Here is a 21,367-nt window from a genome sequence, read left to right as displayed (position 1 = left end):
CCCCGGGTAGTTTTCCGGCAGAAGCGGGGAAGGTGGGCGAAGAATGGCGTGTGCCTTTAGTCACATGTATGCATTTGCATTTCTCAGCCGTATCATGCCCACAGCTTCGGGTCGACGTGTGAACAATTTCCCCCATTTAAAAAAAACAAGCTTAAACCCCATAATTTAAAAAAAAAAAGTCTATCCTACAAGCTGGTACCAGCACAGACAAAGCATCCCCCTTCACACAGGTGGAAAGGACTATGTACCTGCCTCAGGTCACCGCCATGACACAGCGATGGGCAAGATCCACATCAGGGCAAGTTTTAGGACCAGCCCGTGCTGTAATAACACGGCTTGCAGCACACACAGGGCCTAGAGTTAAAGTTTTGGAAGAAAAGGTTTCCCTTGCATCACAAAATAGCAGCAAGGTTGTTCTGTGGCATCTCCTTTAGCCACTCTAGCCCTTTACCACAGCAGGGCACACAGTAACACCTATACCATAACATGCCTTTTGCTGCACGTTCCCGTGCTTTGTACAGCTGTCCAAAAGGCTCAAAAGCTAAACTAAAGTTGAAGCTGTCCTGTGAAGCTTCTCAAAGAGAGAAACACGCTTAATTAGTCCTTACAAACACTGTACCATTTAAGACAGACCACTTGCCAGGCATTGTGGAGTCTGTAAACCTTAGTCTTCCATACTGAAAACCAGCTACGCATTTCCTCTGTACTACTAATAAAAAATAATTACATTTCAGTGTTTGCATGGGAATAGGGGAAAAATACACAAAAGCATGCAAGAAGTCAAGCTGTGTGAAACAGCAGGGACTTTGAGGAGGAGGGGAAGCTTGAAAGCGCCTCAGAACAAAATCTTCCAGTCTCAGAAGGGAAGGGAGAGGGGAGGGCAAGTGCTCCCCAGGCCAGGGTGTGTCTCATTCCCAGACAAAGCAAGACTTTCCTAGCTCTTGCCTAATGGCGAAAGCAGTTACACCGGTATAGCTCTTACTTACAAGACTGGCATTTCTCTGGTGTAAGTTCAGTCTTGTTCCAGATGAAGGGAAAGAAAAAAGTTCACTGCAGAATATGCCACTGTAAGTAACTATGCGCAAATCTTCCATACATTAGAAAGACATTCTCCAGGCAGATTTAGAAAATTTACAGCTACACAACATTTCGTCTCAGCTTTTGCTCTGACATTCAGAGTAACAGGCCTCCTTAAGATTTACCCGCCATTCAGCACACTGAGTATGTGACAGCCACTGATCATTGCTTGGTGCATTTTTCAATCAGCTGCATTGGTGTAGCTGAACAGCTGAGAAGTCTTTTACATTCCTTAAGAGGCAGCCTCATCCATCTCAGGACCTGTCAGTCTACTTATTTACCATCTGCAAAACAACCCACCTCTAAGAAAGGTTAAGAGAAGCAGTCTTAATGGGGTTCTGCGAAACTAGGGTTCAACCCCAATCAAGCCCCTATTTTACACTTTTCAGCAGGGGCTGTTAGACACACAATCATGAGTTTTCTTTGCAGAAGATGGCCACTGTAGGATACACCTCTGAGAACTATCATATACACTTATCTTTAGCTGTACACAGTATAGGAACATACTTGAGGATATGCGCATCATATCATTATGGATAAATAAGTCAGTAACTGTACAAAAGGCCGCGTTCATTAGTGGTTTCACCAACCATGGTTTGTGAGTCACATTAAGCTGTTTACAGTTGGGCTCCACGCAAGCCTTCCCCGCTACATCTCGGTGGCCTTCTCCACATTACATAGCCTGATCCCCTCAAGGTTTTACACATTGGGCATACTTCTGCCTCAGTGAAAGCTCAGTAAGAAGAAAACACACAAGAAGAAACACAAACCCCAATGGCCACAGCATACTGCTGCTTCAGGACATCTATCACTCACAAACTCCCACTCCCCCCTCCCCGCAAGACTTCTACACATGCTCTCTAGCTCTTCAAACTACGTGTGTAAAACTAAGTATAACCTCTCCTACTCAAGATTACATACAGTACTTCTCTAGATATGCAGAATAGCAAGAAACCACAGCAGAATATTCTGGAGCAGATTCTCATCTATCACGGTGAACAGCTACAGAAGGAGCAGGAGATACACAAGCCAGAATTGGCATGAAAAACTATTTCTCTGCTTAAGCTGCAAAATAAATCCATGACTTCTCCAGGCACAAAAATCAATGACCTCTGTGGAAAAATGCCATTCCAGAACACACATGGATTGCATTCCCTTGGACATGGGGCTCCTTTTTGCACAGAACAGCATCCAGGAGACTGGGGTGTTAGAAACTGCAGCATGATCTTGTCATCTATTCCACTAAAAATCAAGTCAATTTGGTGGTGCTTTGGCTGAGGAAGATACGCAAGACTTGCCCCAACAGCTCTTACATATCTGATTTAAAACCAGGATAAATACAAGACCAGGAAAGCAATACATGAATTTCTGCATCATAAGATTCAGAGAAAGCAAAGTAGCACTTCTTCATTGTGGCATTACACCTGCCAGTAGCTCATCTCTCCCCATTACCTCAAAGCAACAAGTTATAGCTGTTAAAGAGTTCTCTGTTCTTCATCAAAACAAAAGAATTTTGTTAGGGTAGGCTACAGAGAGAGCAAGTCATCAAGTGTCACACCATGGAGCAGCAGGGAGCTCTAATTTTTTTGTTTTCAGAAGTAAGGCAGACAACTAATTCCTAAATCGCTATTTCTTGGAGTGAAATTAAGAGACTGTATCATTCCCTCTGGCATGTAATCCCAGAAGTACAATTAGGCCAGCTCTTACGCTTTTATTATAGTACTTGTAATACTTACTGCTGGCATTCAAAGATACCCCAGCTCCTGATGCTTTGCGCCTGCGTGAAAATTTCAGCTTTGTCAAACAAATACATTTCTGGCCCTCCTGACCTGGTATAACGCTGCAACTGCCCAGCTTCATTTTCCAAAGCAATTCCTTTCAATGGCTCCATTTAAGATGGGTCATTACAGCAGCTAATTATCTAGGGCAGTAGAGACAAAAATCACTATTTCAAACATGAAAAAACAGCTGCTGAAGTAGGGCTGAGCTCGCTCTCTCAAGCACTGTTAACCTACCTGCTCTCTGTTCATAGCTGGTATCACCTGAGAGTCAAGTATCTCCTGCCACTGTCCAACCTGCTGCTACTGACAGCTCTCGGGTGAACCCGGGATGTCTGAAGCCAGCCTGCCTTCCCTCCAGGAAGGTTTAGACTAGCACACACTTACTCAATTCTTGGCTCCCATTGAGCTTCTCTCCTCAGGTAAGAGCAGCTGGTTTGTGCTCCTCCCAGACAGTTCCCAAGCATATTTTTTTTCCGCCCCTTCCCATAGGGCCTAAAACTTGTTACAAGTGCAGAAAGTCAGGCTGACTGTACAGGTTCTGCCACAGGAACATGGAAGTTTTTCCTACTTTATCATCTAACAAACAGAAAATCCCCCAGCATTGCAACAGTTGATTTACTGAGACCACCACCTATCACACAAATCATTAATACTTCTGTTAACTGCAGGCAAGAAAATACCTTTGCAGGAAAGAACGGGATTCTTTTGGCTCCTAAATCATTGATTTTCGCAGATTCAAATGCAAGCATCCTACTGGTAATGTGCTAGCTAAAAAAAAAACTTCTAAAGTTAGTATTTTGCATAGTATTTTAGTAACTAGAGCATCCATCTGTTCTACTACAAGAAAGAGCCTTACAGAAATTATTCTACAATAAAAGGAGCTAAACCTTGGAAAACCACTTGGGGAGGTCAATTTCTGAGAACAGTTATGAGAAATGGAAACATTTGAGCTTCTGTTTAGGGACTTTAACATGTGCCTATGTTATTTCATTAACACTAGCCAGGATATGTAACAAACCAGATATCAGACAATTAAGTCATAGTAAACAAGGACATTAGAATTCTTACTAAGAAATAACAGAATACAGTCCTCAAAGAAGAGGAAAAGATTGCTAAGGAAAACTTTTTCAATCTTACATGATGAAAGACAGACAGACAACTAAGAAGCGGGCCAGTCATTTCTTTCTTCTTTAATATTTTAACTTAGAGTGGAGAAAAGAAAAAAAGAATGAGCAATTTTTACTGTACATTCACATTTCTCCTCCCCCCAGTGCTTTGTTTCTTCTTTCAGGAGGTTCAGAGCCCACTTGCCATCAGGTGGGAAGTTGATTTTCTTATTAGGTCTACATACAAATTGGTGAACATCAGAAGGCATACCTCTGACTTTCCAAGTCTGTTTCTCTACTGTGAGATACAAGCAGCTCTCGTGAGCCCCTGGGCAATGTTTTGAAGTCTAAAAGAGACCAGTGAACCCACTGCTGGAACATAATCAATAGAGGAATTCTGACACTCTTAAGGATGGTATTTTAGGGGGAAGATTTTTCACATCAATTGTTTATTCCAAAACAATTATTTTAATCTTAATGTTTTAATTATATATTTTAAAATTCAGTGTTAACAAACCCAGATAATAAACCATGTTTCAGCCAGGTTCTTTGTTTTGTGCCCCTTCTGCTCAGATATTTTAGCAAGTCTGAACCCTACGACAGTTATTGATGTATTTATCTGAAACAGTGTCAATCGTGTTAAAGGTGATACTTCTAAGTCTGTATGTTTTGCTCGACATTTCAATCTTTTACACTGAAAAGCCAGTAAAACTTCAGGCAAGCATGCCTCTCAACCAAGTAGACAGGATAATTCCTTCTCCAGGAAATAACTGTTAAATACTTGCTTCTCATCTTTACATTTTTATTTTGAGATGACAGTGAGAAGAATCTAAAGCACTGAAATGTAATCTGCTCTTCAGTCTATACAATTCCACGTTCTTAGATTCTCATCTCACCCTTGCTACACAAGATAAGAGCATTGGTTGTTTCTGTTTTTATTTTAAAAGAGTTTTTAATCAATTTGAAGACTTTGAAGTTCTACATCACCTTTAAGCATAAATAGTGTCTTTTTAAAAATACGATTCACTACCATCCACCTGCAGGTTCTTGCGAAGACATCTACAGATTCTAGCAAAAAGGTCGCTTGTATTGCCACGAACTATCACGCCTGTTTTCCTGAAAGAGAGAGAAAATACTCCGTAGCCAACTAATTATATCAAGGCATGAAATTCAAAAACCATTTGTTAAAAAAAAAATATTTCTTCAGTGAATTTTAATTTCTTCTAGTGTTGTTAACGATTCCTAGAAGATTGCCACAGATTGCCTTAAGTTATCAGTGGTGTATTGCATTTTTATTTGCCAATCTCGTTGTGTAACTGCTCTTGATTTTATGATCAGACACCTTCCTGTTCTAGTAGCTTCCTAAGGAAAAAAAGACACATACAACAGTTTTGGGAAAAGTTTAAGCATAAGTCTATTGACAGTCAAATACATGCTGGGAAACTAGTTCTAAGGAAGAGCTTTGGGCATTCCATTAATTGACCGAGATTGACTCAGAAGTCTCCACTAATTGTCTCAAAACTTTCAAGAAAGCAGCTTTTTTTTTTCTTCTTTTCCCCTACCCTGCTTTTTTTTTTTCTTAAAAAAAAATGGTGGCAAGGTAGAGAAGAGGGAATGCTTACATAGATGTTGTAGATTAACAAATAAGTTTGTTTTGGAGGAAGTAGGCTGCCTAGGATGCCTGAAACTGCTAAGGCATTTGAACCAATTTTACAGTATCAAGCTCTTTACAACTGCAGCACATGAAAGGGCAGTTGCTAACTTACAACATGCTGCAACATAACTGGCAAGCAGTATTTGCACACCACTGAAGAGTAACCGTATGATATAAAACCAAGATTGATATAATTCTTTACAATAGTTGTAAAGAAAGTGCAGTACTGAGTCATCTTAAGTTATTCCTATGGCCTTACCTGTCACTGGGATGAAGTAGATGACTGTGGAACAGCACCTCCCAGGACAATACTGTTTTTGTCAGTTAGGGTTTTAAGCACAGTTGTGGCTGGTGACTGTAGAATTTTACGTGAAAGCCTCATTCTACCATCAGTCGGATCACGTCCAAAGTATTTAACCTGTTAAGAAAACAAACCACTTCAAGACTGACCAACTTAAAGAGCTGGAAATAGCATTTTCCTTAAAAGGTGGTGTTTTGCTTTGTGGGTGCCCCCCCCCCAATTTGATGCTAGAAAAGCCATAAATAATAGGCACCGTTTAACCTATTATTGCTCTGCCAAATTAATATGGTGCCTAGATAGCAAGAGTATGACACTAAATAAATCTAATTCGAAATGATCAGGCCCTTAACCAGCACAGAAAGGGAATCTGATATGGCAAAATATTTTCTTCATAAACACAAAAAAATCACTCAAATTCTAAAATATGAACAGCAGTTTGTTAGCATTTTAAAGTTAAAAAAGTTACCTGAATTTCTTGTCCAACTTCTAATCCCAGGGCACTAGGATGTTTAATCTAGAACACAGTGTTTTTCAGAAAAATTTATTTCAGTGTGATTAGTTTTGTAAGGTTAGTTATACACGTTCCTTCTTTTAGGGATTCTTCATGCTACACTTCTGACAATCACAGTGGCTCAACACTACCTTATGAACAAACAGGTTTCTAAATGTTACATAGAAAAGGGCATTGCAGATCTAAAAAACTTGCTGATGTGCATAAAAGTATAAACAGTAGGATTGTAGCAGGCATATAGTTAGATTGTTTGCAGCTTTAAGTACAGGGCAAGCAGAGGTTAAACAAAAAGGTGCCGCTAATCTTAACACAGCTTTTAACATGAAAATGGGCGCTAGAACAACAGTATGCGTGTTACAGCTAATGCAGACTGTTTACTGAGAATCAATTAAAAACAAATATAAGCATCTAGTTTATACTTGTTTAAGCATGTATTACCTTTCTTTGATCAAGTTGTGAATTATGAAGTAACACTGGTGTCATGTTTGGATACAATTTTACCATCACTCCAGAATCTCTGCAACAGGAAACAGCATGGTTATTTCAAAATACCTTGATAGAAGTTGTATATATTTTAATCTGCATATTGACCTCAAAGCAAGCATTAGTAAATTCCTCATAAAAAAGATTTTACCCCTCCATTTTTACAACTCTTACATCAGCCATAAGATGTCCAGTCATTTTTTCTTAATTGAAAGTGGGTGGAAATTACTTATTTCAGGACAGCATATTTCAGTAATAAGTATGTCCAAAAAGTGCCTGTAATTTCAATCCAATATTTGTCTTGCAAAAAAGTATAAAGCAAATTCTTACCATCTCTCTCAGATACAAAGATGAAAAGAGGCCTTAAGTTTTACAATTTATAGAGACATTTTAATAACTAAACAAGCAGCAAAAATAAACAGCCTTATTAAGAAACAGAATAATATTTTCATCAGAAAATATCAGGAACAATGCAGGTGCCAATGTCACCAGCATTAAGTTTGGCATCCTTTAAAAATCAATTATTTTACATTATATTTAGGTATCAGGAACGTAGCTATGTAAAACTAATTTCTACTTCGACTCCAGAGCACTTTTCATACCTTATTTCAGTTATCGTGGCTGTATAAACTGCACCAAATTCCAAATTAACTTCCTGCTGTAGGGGGAAAAAAGAAAACAGTAAGACATAAATTCACAAAATGCAAATTGAAAAAGCTAACAGAAGTCTGTCCTTACATCGTCTTTGCAGATTTCACGGATAAATTCTCTTGCTTCATGCATAGCACTAGGTGTGGGGGCAAACACGGAATACGTCTCTTCATCCAGATGACTTACAGTTACGCCTTGGAAAGAGAATTTAGTGAGAGGATTTAGGTGAACATTGGCTACTGTTTCAGCAAGCAGAAAATTTACATTCAGGAAAGACTTGCATAGAGCAAAATTATTTTGCACAGACTCATTAAGATCTCAGAGACCTAATAATTTCAAATAGTCTTCTTCAGATTAGGCATTGGACAGCTTTGCATGCAACTGAATGGAAACCATGTTACAGGTACGCTTGCCAAATACCTGGAAAAACTTGTGCTCCATGTGGGACCATTCACATTTGCAAAATTATTATTATAATCCTTTCGTGACAGGAAAAAAGTCTTGAAATAATTTTGCTTTTATGAATAAATCTCAGCTTCTACAAATGAATTTCATAAGAAATTTTTCATAGAACTATAGCTTTCATTAATAGCTGATAAAAATTGAAGTGTTTCAGAGCTAGAACACAGTACGGTTGCATGGTAAAATTCCCTGCACCTCTAGACTAGTTTTCTGGCCAACAGACCGCATAGGCTTGCAACCAAAGGGAAGTATGATTTTTCCTCCTTTTCTCCACCCCAATCCCCTGAGAAGCACTAATCAAGCTAGCTAGAGAGTTAAAAGAGTTTCAAGTCCAAAGCAGCTGAAGCAAAACATCTACTTGATACACTATAGACATCAGCCTTTTTTAAACGTTAGCTTTCTAAAAGTAGTGAACAAGTTTTACTATATTAAGCAATTAAGGGAAGAATTTGCATTTACAAAGAAGTGCTCATAAAAGAAATCTGATGTATTTAATAATATCACAGCAGAAACTCACATCTGCTACCATGGCTGACTATTAGTTGAATATTACCTTCATCGTGTTGGAGAGATGGTAATGGTGGGCTATGTCTAGTTTCACTGCTTTGAGTCATTTGGACAAAGGTTTTTAATAGTGTAGCCCCTCAGAAATACTTCACACTTCACAAATTCCGTTCATTCACTTCTAAGGGCAACCACAACATCAAACTATAGGCCTAATTCCAAGTGACCTGTCAGTCTGCATTTATCTCAACCAAAGCATCAATTGCCCTGTTTAGGAAATGGTAATGAAAAAGGCATCAACTTTGAATTTGGCACTTAAGGCCAGGCAGGACAAACCACTTTGTAAACAAATGAAATTAATTTATTCCAAGAAACTAACAAGGTCAGGAAACTTTTGTCACACTACTCACTACCAGTTTAAGCCCCAGTACAGGTCATTCCTACGATGTGATAGTGAGTTGGATTTCTAACATATGCCAGCATGTTAACAGCGTATACAAGCTCTTCACAGAATCCTAGGAAAACAGTCGATGAGCACTGTAGGAAGGAGCTCAACGTCCCCTCTAACCACAGCAAAAAAGCTTTAGTTTATAGAAAGGGAAGCTGCATAGATTTGATCTACACTTCAGCATAAGTGATCAGACTTGCTTGACTTCACATCTTTCATTCAACACTATCTGCAATACTGTCCCTAGGTGAACCTTTAATTGCCTCTTCTATAAGCCCTGAAAAACACCATCACACATGCACCAAACTTCTGGGAATTCCTACTGCAAGACAACTGCAAGTACTTTCACAGAGAGAATCTACACAACTAAGCGCAGCTGAAGTGAGCTTCACCTAGCTCTTCAAGACACATGCATCTCTTAGCAAGATATAGTACAGACTCAGTATGCGCTGAGCATTGGAACAGCTAAACATGCAAGTCTGAAAACAAAGGCAAATACTGTTTTACGGTCTGCAGCATAAAGCACAAATTAAAAAGTACTCTTTCCTCTTAATAGTTCTTCCTATCTACTTATTAGGTTGTTGCTGCTGCTGATGCACAAATACCAGTTTTATGGAGGTGGTCTACAGAACAATTTGGGAAGTTTAAGTTTAGCTACTTATAGTTTCTGAAAGGGCATAAAGATAGTATTAAGATTCAGGAATAGCTGTGCTAGTAATACCTGTGCTACCAAGATCCACTAATTAAAACTCCACACTAGTAATTTTCGTATAGAGAACAGAAGCTAATAACACATTAGGATAAATTGTCACAGGAAGCAAGAATGTCTTACCAGTCTGTGCTTGAAGTTTTTTCAAATTATAGGCCCCAGGACCAATGAATCTTAACCTTTTTGATAATGGAACATGGATAGTTTCTGAAAGAACATTTAAAAATACTTTGAAATGCTAAATATAATAATCTTGAAAGCTATCACAAAAAAAAAGTCACATCCATTTAGGTTTTAATCTTCTAGAGCTACTTGTATTATTTGCTGAACATTGATATAACTTCATTTATTTCAATTCTTAAATTTAAATGTAGAATACAAATACTTTGATGAGTGTAAATTACCTTAAGCCATACCAATACTGACATCTATATCCATTCTGATTTTGTGAGAATTTCACGTAACTTCAGTTTAATTCTGTTTTCCGGTGTATAGCGAAATAGTACAGTGCTGCCCCACACGGCAATCAGAAATAAAAATTCACCTCAAAAAGCCCAAAGAAAAAATAACCCCAAGAAGCAGGGGCAGAAATATATTACAAACATTCATTAAAATAAAGCCGTTTTAAGCAGCAGCTTATTTTTAAGAAAATAATTATGGAAGACATGCATTCTTGTCAACATACAACTAACATTACCTACAACTGGTCCACTTTCTTTTCTGTTAGGTCTGGGTTTTGCCAGTGTTTGGTTCATGATTTGTAAAATCTCCCTCTTTGCAGCTGTAGGGGTTGGGGGGGGAAGGGGAGGAAGAAAAAATAAAAGTTCTGTAGAAAATTAAAATAAATTTATGCAGTTTGTTATGAAGTAGATAAACATCCGTTCATAAAATCTGCCTCCTGCCTAATGTGAGAATTTATCATGGTAACTTAACACATTTCAGGTGGCACATGTTTGTTGCAGTACAACATTCTGCTCTGTGTATACAAAACCTATGCCTTCAGCACATTTATTGTTTTTATGCAGCCTAGAACATTACATACAGTTCTGTTTCGGTGTATTATTTAAATAAATCAGAGTGCTGATAAGAGCAACATGGTGTAGCTTTGATTAGTTAAGTTATGATACACTGGCCTGGAAATTTAGCTGAGCTGCTTGAAGTGATCACTATTGAATAGTAATTACTAGTTCTTACATTTTAATAAGGGTTTTCTTACTAAAGTCTTGCTATTACAATCAAGCTGAAAATTTTCTCCTACAACTAGTTAAATTCTTGTTAAAGCTTGTAGCTTCAGTTTTTCATATGGCTCAAGAATATTTTAGCTGTGCACGTCAGAATACAGACAGCAGTAAATTTCAATAGTAAATATAGCTGAATTTATGGTAAATGACAAATAGTTTGCTGTTCTTTTTATAACATTATTCTGTTGGATTAAAAAAAGTCATGTAATAGGATGTTTGTGTGTCAGTCCAAATCCATTTTGGTGTTATGGTAACATTTTACATATTTAACTAGCAACAGATGCCTCCTCCCTCTCCCAACTTTCACCAATCAAAAACAACCCAGAGTTTCAGCGCACAAAGCTGCACTTCAGCCTTTACTACCTCTATTATTCCTAGGGTATCGAGCTGCTAGATCTTAACCATGAACTCCCTGAGGTGACACGGACTTTTACTTAAGTTCTTAGAACTCGCTGCTCAAGAGACATTTAAAAATTTGTCTGAAGTTACTTTAAAGTTAGCTTGGAGCTTATTTTTAACAAGCCTTTTTACTGATTTATTGCACAGCAAAGAGCAAACCTTTTTTTCCCCAACTCACCACATATGGTTGGTGAACACAGTAATGACAAAACACAGTATGACAAAAATTTTATAAAATGACATGGCTTAGTAATATTGTACTTGCATCAGTCAAATCCAAAATACCACATGTAATATTTCACAACATATTCCTCTACCTTGATGTTGCTCTTTTGTATAAGCTCCCTCCCTCCCTCCCCACTTTGCTATGCCACTAATTTTACTGCAGTTTTTCAAAACAAGTTGCCCGCTGTACTCAACTGGTAACCATTAGTATCACACAATTTTTGTTCTGTTTTAATAAAAAGTAACATCCAGGAGCAGCAGCCGCTTTCACTGACGTTATGTACAGTAACAGGAAACTTAAGTGTGGTGGGAAGGGCCTGGCTTTTTAGAGACTGAATGCTCTCCTCTGACACAAAAAGCTATTTATTTTGTATTAAGTGCCTATATTGAAGTATAACAGACAACACCCACACCAGACCAATTTTTTGAAGAGAGCAGCTTTTTTCCACAGTGAGAACAAAAAACCTAATAATTTGTTACTTAGTTTCACAAAACTTAGCATTTAATACATTTTCTCATTTAATATGAGAAAATGGGTGCAAATACAAATACGGACATACCTGTAGCTTGCTGAATAGCTTCCATTACAATTTTTATTGGTATTCCTGGCAGTTTTAGATCAACCTAATATGAAAAGAGTTAAGTGACATCAATATGTAAGGAAAGCTTTTTTTAAGATACATTCTCAGAGTTTCAGTTTAGGAAGATTTAATGTTACGATACCTGCAAAGCAGTTATTCCTTTATTAGTACCCGCCATCTTGAAATCCATATCACCATAGTAATCTTCAATTCCCTGCCAGCATAGACAGAAAGCAAGCAAATTGGAGTAACTTTATCCCAGTGCCAAGTCTCATTATACTAAAAGTACATTCTATGTTTCAATAAGCCACAAAGTAGTTCTGCAGACTTGGAATTACTTCTGATACTCCCATGTTTTTCTTCAGCCTTATTTTGCTGTTCATGATTAACGCTGTTCCTTTCTCTCCTTATAAATTAAGAGCTTTTGTGGACTAGTTTCTGAACAACAGACCCACAGCTAATTTTGTACTATCAGTGGCTGCCACAGTAAGAAGCAGCAGCAGCACGATAATGTCCATTTTTCCCCCCCAGCAACTTTGCCAAGTGCTTGTTCTCCATCCAATATATTGTGTTTTTCAGTAAATTAAAGTATTCAAGAATTATCAGTCTCTTTCTCCCAAGAGAAAAGAGAAAATTCATTGGAAAGAGAGAGCTTATGAGATCTTAAAAGAAATAACTGAGTAATTACAAAAGAGTAAGAAACATGACTGGACACTTCATAGAGATTTTTTTGAAATATGGGAGGAGTTTGGGAGGCAAAACAGAGAAGATAAAAACTATTCAGTATTTCTAGTAGTGTATGTTCCAGAATTAACTGGGTAAAACGTTACAAAAGAATGCCATAGAGGGTATTTTACAGAATTAAGCGGCAATAAAAAAACCCCAATGCTGGAAACACTCACCAGGATGTCTGTCAGCAAGCGATAGTCCTCAATATCTCCTTTTTCCAGACTGCATTTGGTAATGAGACCTATTGCTACACCTGCCACTGCACTTGATACTGGAACTCCTAATAGTGGTAAATAAAAACACATTTTTATAAACTTTGGTCATTTCCAAATCCTGTAACACGTTAACATATGTAGCTTATCTTTATAAGTGCCATATTTTGTACCTGCATCCATTAATGCCAAACTTCCACCACATGCAGAGGCCATTGAAGAAGACCCTACAGAGTTAGAATACAGGGGAAAAGAAAGTATTAAACGTTGGTCAGAAGTATCCGAAACAAAACTTGCTAGTGATATTCTTCAATGACAGTTTGACAATTAACTTGCCACTAGCTACAAAATACTGTGCAGCAATGCACACACTACAATAATTGCAATTAGAAATTTTCTGTAGCAGAAGTATTTTTACCAAGAAATAGGTAATATAGTTTGAATCTTTCATGATACTGATACCAAAAAAGCTCAATAAGCATCACTATTAATATTAAATATTCTAGACAAGGAATCTGGGGGTTTCGCAGGAAGCTGCAAATGGTACTCCTTCCCTTTCTCCACTAACCCCTTCTCCCACCCACCTACTCTTGCTACAGTGCTAGGAAATAGGAGGTGGGCTTCAGGGAGCTTCTTGCCACACAGGGGAATCTGCAGAAAGGTGAAATGGATAGCTCTTTTGGGGAGGTGGGAAAGAACAAATACAGACAGGCAGGAGAAGTTATCTCCAAGTCAGTGATGGTACCGGCTGTGATTAAACACCGAAGAATGGGTCTCAATACGTGCCGATTTATTTTCCTTGCTCCATAGCATAAAAATGCCCCCAAATACCATTTTATTAAACTCAGAATTTTTGTTTACATCTCATTGATACTGTGCTGTTACACAAATTGAAAGAAAGGTCCATTGTTTATGACCATATACATCCTTTTCATTTTAAGTACTTCAGGTAATAGAGCTATCAAGATTAAGAACGTTAAAAGTGACATCTATTAACTAAAATGCCTACAATTCAAGTTTGTCAAACTTGAGCTTTTTTAGGAACCAAATTTTGTCTCTAGCACTAAGTTAAAAAAAAGAAAATCATAATACCATTTGACTCTAGGACTTCAGAAGTAACTCGTATCGTGAATGGGAAATTCTGGGGAATAATTGGTTTCAGAGCTCTTTCTGCCAGTGCACCTGTTTGAAAAAAACCACCAAGTGATCCATAACTAAAACCAATCAGATAAAATATTAAAACTTACAGCATGGAACTTCTCTAGTCTGAACTTACCATGTCCAAGTTCTCTTCTGTTCATACCAGTAACTTTGCCAATCTCATTAGTTGCATAAGGTGGAAACTATGAAGTAAAAATGTGTATACAGGAAGTTAACTAGCTTTTTTTCCCTCCATTTTAAAACATACACTTAGAAAAAATTCTTTGACATTTTGGTTCATCTCAAGGTAGAAACAAATTTAAAAAACAAATAAACAATCAAACCATCACATGACTTCTATCAGTCACTTAGTTTGCAAACCAGGACCAGTTTAGGTAGTGTTTAGTAAATGTTTTACTTCCACAGAACAAAAGAGAATAAAGCAGTTGCAAGGTAGTTGAAAAACAACACAAGCTTACTCCAATTAAACTTGTCACACAACATATCAGAAGTCTTGTTTCTGTCATACAGATAATGGAACAAGATATGCCTGTTGCCTGTATGAAATACTTTGGGCAAGTTCCAAAGGCTGAGAGAGATCCAAGATGTAAAAGCACTTATTTACTATTGGTGTAGTATGTCAGCTGAACATATTAATAGAGTTTACTAAAAATAATAGAGCAGATTAATCCTGCTTTCAGTAATGACCCATTCTTAAGGAGCTAACCCAATGTTAAGATATTAAAAAGGCTGTATAAAACAGTGATTTAAATTATCTTGTGCTTTTTAGGAAACCAGCACTTCTGTTCATAAACTGCGATATAAATTCACACATGAATTAGATTTAATACATTTCAGCAAATCGAGCTATAATTTATATCCTTGGAAGTGATCAATTTCACCTTTAAAAGCAAGACATGAAGCCCTTCTGTGAATCATGCAGAAAGCTGTGACACAGTAAAACTCTCACCTCATAATGCAGCATGAAGTTTTTATCTTTTATTCCACTATAATTAAAAACAAGACCATGTCAAAAAAAGAGCAACCAAACATGTCTTACATTCAATCGGTAATATGTAAGATTATAGTCAGTTATGCTTACAAATAGACCCAGCAAGAACTATGAATCAATAGATTTGCCAAACACCCACATTTTTCCTAAGGTTTTTTTATGTAGTAAACAAATTAAAAAGCACAGTCTACAGAGAAAAAACCTCACGTGTTAATCATTACAACAGTTTCCCTAGCTGTTTAGAACTGAATAGGCCCTATCAGTTCTTTATGCTGGTTTTGGTGTCTGAAGGAAGAAAAAAAATAAAAAAAACCCCTTCGTCAGCATCTTACTGTACACATTGCAGCAGTAAGGACTCAGAAATGTCAGTGCTCAGAAGGAAAATTGACAATCTCTATAACCACAAAATAGCTCTTGATTAAATAAAAAAGCATGCTCAAGAAGTACCATAAGACTTGACTCTTAGCAATAAACACAAAAAAGCTACTCTATAAAGAAAGTTGCATCAAGCCAAGACTTGGACGTAGTTTCTTATCGAGGCAATCTCTCATTCATGAAGCAACCTACTGACTGCTAATTAAAACCCATTATTTAATACAGAAACTAATTTCCAAGAATACCAAAGTTACAGAATATGGACAAACACCTCCAGGCCAAAAAAATTACCTAAAGCAAAGCGACATGCTAAAATGTAAAAGCTCCCACACTGGTGGGATGAGGTCACTGAACCGCAGCTTTGAAGAGAAGGAGTTTCCCCTCCCCAGCAAGTTAGCCCTCCGCAATAAAATGCTAATGGCACAAGGACTTGCTTGCTACATGGTAAGTTAAGTTTTCCTTACTCAATTAAAAAAAGAACAGAAATACTTTTACCCTCTGAACATTTTTGTTTTGAGACAAAGTGAAAATACTTAGATAGGCTGATTCAGCTGGGGGAAAAAAAACAAACCCACACAATTTTTAATTTTTTTCCATTTGAACCAAACTTGACAAACAGCACTTCATGGGCTACACGCATCCAACCTACCGAGCAAGACTTCAAAACTTGCGAGAAATAGATTAAATGAGTAGAATACGTATCAAGTTCCAAGTGTGATGATAGATACTTAGAACAAAGAGACAATCAACTTTCATCAATCGTTTTAAAAAGCCTTGATATATGGATACAGTTTTACAGATTCAAGAGTAATTCACTATTTTCTTTCTCTCGAAATCAGACTTGTAACACACTCCAATTTCAAATGCATGTCTATGGAATTAATGTCATCTTCACAAAAAACTGCCAAGATCTCTTGAAAATGGGCCACTTCAAAATCTAATTTTACACATTTTTCAGTCCTAATGAATATATGTATGTATCGAAGTTCAAGGAACTGTTATCAAATGCGCTTAAATGCTCACCCTCTTATCACTGACAACACACCAAAAGATATACATAATACATACCTCACTGCTGTTGAGATAAGATCTGATTTTACACTTGATTCTATAGAGTCAAATGTAACTGTACAGAGAACCTAGAATAAAAAGACAGAGGGTAAATAAACTTTCACGACTTCTACTGGTTATGAAGAATCAAAAAGAATGATTTCAGCAACGAATATGATGCCATCACCTACCACTTCTGCAAACTTTTTCTTCCTTCATCGCACAAATTTATTCATAATCTGCAAAGATTATACAATCTTACAAGCGATCACATTTAAAAATACTTACTTAATGCTTCCTGACCTGGTAGGAGCCTAGAACAGTTTGTTCACTAAGAAACTGAACTACTTCGTTTAAGAGCCAGGCCCAGATGCAGCCACAACGTTGTGCAAAAGAGCAAGCCTGTTTATCACATGGACTTGCAGCATATGTAATTTTTAGCAGGATAAGAGGGGACAACACTGAGGAGTAAATCACCGTTTGCAACTACCCATGTACCCTGTAATAAGTTGGAACAATGGCTGACAGTCTTCTACGAAAATGAACTATAAAAATATGGGAGACCAAATCTTGCATACAATCTTAATTCAATCCACCCAACATCTGATGCTTTTGGCAAAGAAGAGAGAAAATAAATCCCATTAATGTGATTTTTTTTGGTACAATTTCCCTATTTAGTCCAGGTTACAGATGAAGTTCCTTTTAAAAGATTTCTCATGACATGCACAATTTAGCACTGCCCTACATACCAGTGGCCCATTAATTGAGTCACCCATTTTTCTAAAAATGAACAGGATTCTATTTTACATGAAAAGCTTTTGTTTCAACAGATATCTTTAACATAAAAGTCTACATAGAGGGATGAAAGAGATATGAGTTTGGACTTATCTTCTTAACAACCAATTTTACTTTAAGCCACCCTGAATTAGAAAGCTTTCTTCTCAGACCACCTCCCTGCAAGACAAAAACCCAACCAACTAAAAATGCCAACCAAATCTGCCAACCTGAACTGAACAAGGAGAATCCTTACAGCATCTAACTTCGGTTACTAGACATTCCTCAGAAAGTCTGAAGGCACAGTAATGCGTACCAGACTCCTTCTGGGCACATGCTTAGAATGTTATCCTAACATCTGTACTGTTCCTGTAGCAAGGAGCCAAGCTTTGTCTACTGTCTTAATGGACTCGGATATATTTTAATTAAATCTAAACTGTTTTCTAGTTATTACGATTTGAATATGAAGAAAAAGGAAACTTTGCATTTAAATGAAAGATATCAAAAGCTGTAAGATTTGTAAATTAATTTATAATTTCTGATGTTTAAAGATACTACCTGTGTTTGACCTCTCTGAAATAAGGCTGATCCATGAAGCATTTTAAACATGTTCACTTCACATTTAATATCTCTGAGGGAAGTCAAATCTCTCCCGTCACACCTAAAGTTACAAGCAGAAATCATGAGATCAATGAAACTATAGTCTTGAATAAAAAGTGGACAGAAATATTATTCACTAGGAGTTTGATATACTTACCTTCTATATTCATTCAGAACAAGATTTCTAAAAATATCCTTTGAAACCACATTGAAAGATTCCATGATTTCATAAGGCTCAGCCTCTGGAAATTTTTCTGGGTATAAAAAAAAAAGAAATTGCATCTGAAGTTGAAAAATGAATTTTATAGAACTTTTACTAAAACAGCTTGGCCAACAAAGAGCACACTGTAACTTTAAGTAGTGCTAGCTCCATTTAAGCATTGTCTAAATATTAAGCAAGCAGAAAATAATACCTTTCAGCTGTTCTTCTGTTTCAAGCCTTATTTTGTTAATGGCTTCATCTCTAGAAATCTAGAACACAGGATTTGCAACCAGTTAACTCCACAGGGCAGAAAAACAAAAGAGGTTTGGGTTGTTGGGTTTTTGTTTGTTTTAAAATTCTGCAAAACTCAAGGAATAAGGAATAGGATTGTCACACAAATTCAAGGATCAGTAACGTACTGCAAACAAATATTCTGGTAGATAAGAATTTACAGAACAATTTATTATTACTATTGCAAATATATGCAGAGGAGGAGAGTTTTTATTAGCATTAAAGAAACTAAATCTTACTACAGTTTCATTATGATATTAATTAAAAAATAATCGTATCATGTTTGCATTGATTACTTACTTTATCATGGCTAGAATCTGTGAACACTGCATATATCTTGTTAAAAGCAAGTCTTTTGGAAGAAAAGAAAGAATTTTTGAAAACACAGATTAAAAACCACTTATATAACTAGTTTCTTTTGAGGACTAAACATTTGTTTTCATTAGGAGTACAAAAGCACCAGACTGACATTTATAAACATTACTAGCTCCAGCTGTCCTTCCTGCCCACTCTCCTGCCACCTGCCTGAAATTAGTTACCACTTCCACAGCAAAGCTCATACAAGCCAACATCCTGACTCCTCTTATCACCATTCCGCAGGAGTGGCATATTAACTTACAATACTTTCACTGGGTTTTCAGGATATTTGTTTTGCCCTGTCCTTCTTACTAAGTATAAAGCAAGAAAGCTGAAGGCCACGTTCCTAAGTTTCATGCAAAATGCAGCAAGTAATTCTGAAGAGTCAAAACATGCTATTTTGTTAAACAAAACCCCTAAACTATCTGATCAGAGCTCATAAAATTAAATAATCATTAAATAAGCATTTTGAGTCACTTAAAGTTTAGATCAAAATTATTTGTTCTGAACTTACTTCTTTGCACATTCCACAATCTCTTCAGGAGCAACAAATAACTTCTGAACAGTTCTCTTGACAACACCCCGTTCTTTCACCAGCTGTTGAATTCCCTGAATTATTTGCTGGGTATGCTTCACCCCTACTTTGATAGCATGACAGAAGTCTTGTTGCAATATATTCTCAGCAGTTGCTTCCAACATAACTATCAATGGAAAGTTAAAAATTAAGTAGATTGCTATTGAACAATAAAATAGTAATCTAACTCAGTTGAGGCAATACAGATTAACATTAAACTGCATAAATGCAATGGAATTTACTTTACCTAACCAAAAGTTACCTAACCTATCACTGTTGTTTATTCCTACTATTGTATAAAAATACAAATTTCAAAGATTAGGAAAATACCTGCAAAGAGGCAGCTACTTGATTTTCAAGCACACAACAGGTATTAATTATTAACCTACTTACCAACTTGATTTTGAGGAGCTCCAGCAACAACTAAATTTAAAGCACTAGAAGACATCTGTTTTCGAGTTGGATTGATAATAGTTTCTCCATCAACCAGTCCTACCCTTACGGCACCTACAAAGAAACTCCAGAAAATTACTATTACAATAAGGAAGTTCTTTAAGGCATCATTTTACTTGAAAATTATACATCTAAAAACAATAATTAAAGCTACAGATTAGTTTTTAAGTATCAGCATGTTAGCGGCGTATTACGAACAAATCTGTAAGGCAAAATTATCTATTCTTGAATTTCTTTTGGGTAGTATTACTGGGTAGGGCATATAATTCCAAGCAGTATTATACACAAGGCTCTAAGTCCATTGGGTTTTTTTAGGCATTTGAGCATGTGTTTTCTAGAAAAAAGGCAGGTGAAAGGAAAATACAGCTAAATATTTGTTCTTGGCTAGATCATTTCTCTTCCCGTAAAATATTCACAATGAAATAAAGCTCTTCTTGAGTTCCTGGAGAAAAAGTATTCTCATCCAGCTATTTTCTAAACAATGCTTTTCAAGACTAAGTTTTTCCAAAGAAAAAATTAAGTTTTTGGTCTCTATACTATACTATTTCTGGATTATAAATCCTTACAGAAGTACATTTAGTCCGGGAAAAATAACGCTTTGAAGTGCAATAATCCTATCCATTGTAAAATTATTTTCAATACTTGAAACACAAGATAGTGGACTTTAGATTCAGATTATTGTTAAAAAAGAAAGCGTGTGGTCTGTCTTCTGTTATGTTCAAATCATCCATCATTTAAAGATATTCACTAACCAATAGGACCATTCCATGGGATATCAGATAGCGCCAGTGCTGCAGAAGCTAGAATGAAAAGATAAAAATCTGTATTAGAAAAAAATGTATCATATTAAATCACACAGAAGCAGTGATTTTCAACAGTCCTCTTACCTCCATTAATTGCCAGAACATCAGGATCATTGACACCATCTACTGCTAAAAGATTACAAAGGATCTGGCATAAGATAAAAGACAATGAATAATTTTGACCTATGTGTTTTTATTAGCTGTCAATACAAAGCTAAGGACAATAAAACAAAACATTCCACATATTTGTACAAGCTTATACTGCAAATGAAAACTTGTTCAAGTATTTGAACTAGAAAGCTCACAAAAAACCACTAATGTATAATATTGTATCATATCATATAACATATACTATTAACCTTTCTTTCCTCTGTTATACAGGAACAAGATTCAAATATCCTCTGTACCTCTACAACAAAATTTGGAAACTAGCATGTAATAAAAATAATTTAAGACAAGGAGATGGATGACAAACTAAAAAGTAGCATTACACTATTAGACTTTTTTTCAAAGTGTAAACCCCTCCTGGACACTACTGAAAAAAGCTTTTCTTAAAATAGTGCCTATATCATGGGAAATTTTTATGGGACGTACCCGAGTTTTCCATTCCGAAGGTAGCTATAGTTTAGGACAGTGAGCGTGACCTACCTGTGTATCATAAA

General features: G+C 36.6%; 2 protein-coding genes across 2 annotated transcripts in view; both read right to left on the bottom strand.

Annotated features, from left to right (window-relative positions):
* SMEK2 (SMEK homolog 2, suppressor of mek1 (Dictyostelium)) overlaps positions 1-1,209 on the bottom strand; it is a 26,883-nt gene extending 25,674 nt beyond the window's left edge. The window contains exon 1 of the mRNA XM_009319639.1: positions 1,203-1,209. Coding sequence (XP_009317914.1) covers positions 1,203-1,209 — 7 coding nt within the window. The remainder of the gene's footprint in view (positions 1-1,202) is intronic.
* A 2,817-nt stretch (positions 1,210-4,026) lies between these two features.
* The window catches only part of PNPT1 (polyribonucleotide nucleotidyltransferase 1), a 20,554-nt gene continuing 3,213 nt past the window's right edge, over positions 4,027-21,367 (bottom strand). The window contains 25 exon segments of the mRNA XM_009319589.1: positions 4,027-5,080; positions 5,878-6,036; positions 6,386-6,433; positions 6,869-6,947; positions 7,516-7,571; positions 7,652-7,758; positions 9,811-9,894; positions 10,385-10,468; positions 12,113-12,176; positions 12,276-12,347; positions 13,036-13,142; positions 13,248-13,301; positions 14,167-14,256; positions 14,351-14,417; positions 15,185-15,221; positions 16,670-16,740; positions 17,984-18,086; positions 18,183-18,279; positions 18,439-18,496; positions 18,819-18,870; positions 19,390-19,576; positions 19,843-19,956; positions 20,655-20,702; positions 20,790-20,853; positions 21,354-21,367. The exon segment at positions 21,354-21,367 is cut by the window's right edge and continues 15 nt beyond it. Coding sequence (XP_009317864.1) covers positions 5,881-6,036; positions 6,386-6,433; positions 6,869-6,947; positions 7,516-7,571; positions 7,652-7,758; positions 9,811-9,894; positions 10,385-10,468; positions 12,113-12,176; positions 12,276-12,347; positions 13,036-13,142; positions 13,248-13,301; positions 14,167-14,256; positions 14,351-14,417; positions 15,185-15,221; positions 16,670-16,740; positions 17,984-18,086; positions 18,183-18,279; positions 18,439-18,496; positions 18,819-18,870; positions 19,390-19,576; positions 19,843-19,956; positions 20,655-20,702; positions 20,790-20,853; positions 21,354-21,367 — 1,913 coding nt within the window. The 3' untranslated portion in view covers positions 4,027-5,080; positions 5,878-5,880.

Source organism: Pygoscelis adeliae, unplaced genomic scaffold (genome assembly GCF_000699105.1).
Source record: "Pygoscelis adeliae isolate BGI_AS28 unplaced genomic scaffold, ASM69910v1 Scaffold122, whole genome shotgun sequence".
Taxonomy (NCBI): domain Eukaryota; kingdom Metazoa; phylum Chordata; class Aves; order Sphenisciformes; family Spheniscidae; genus Pygoscelis; species Pygoscelis adeliae.
This window is presented reverse-complemented; position numbering and strand designations above follow the sequence as displayed.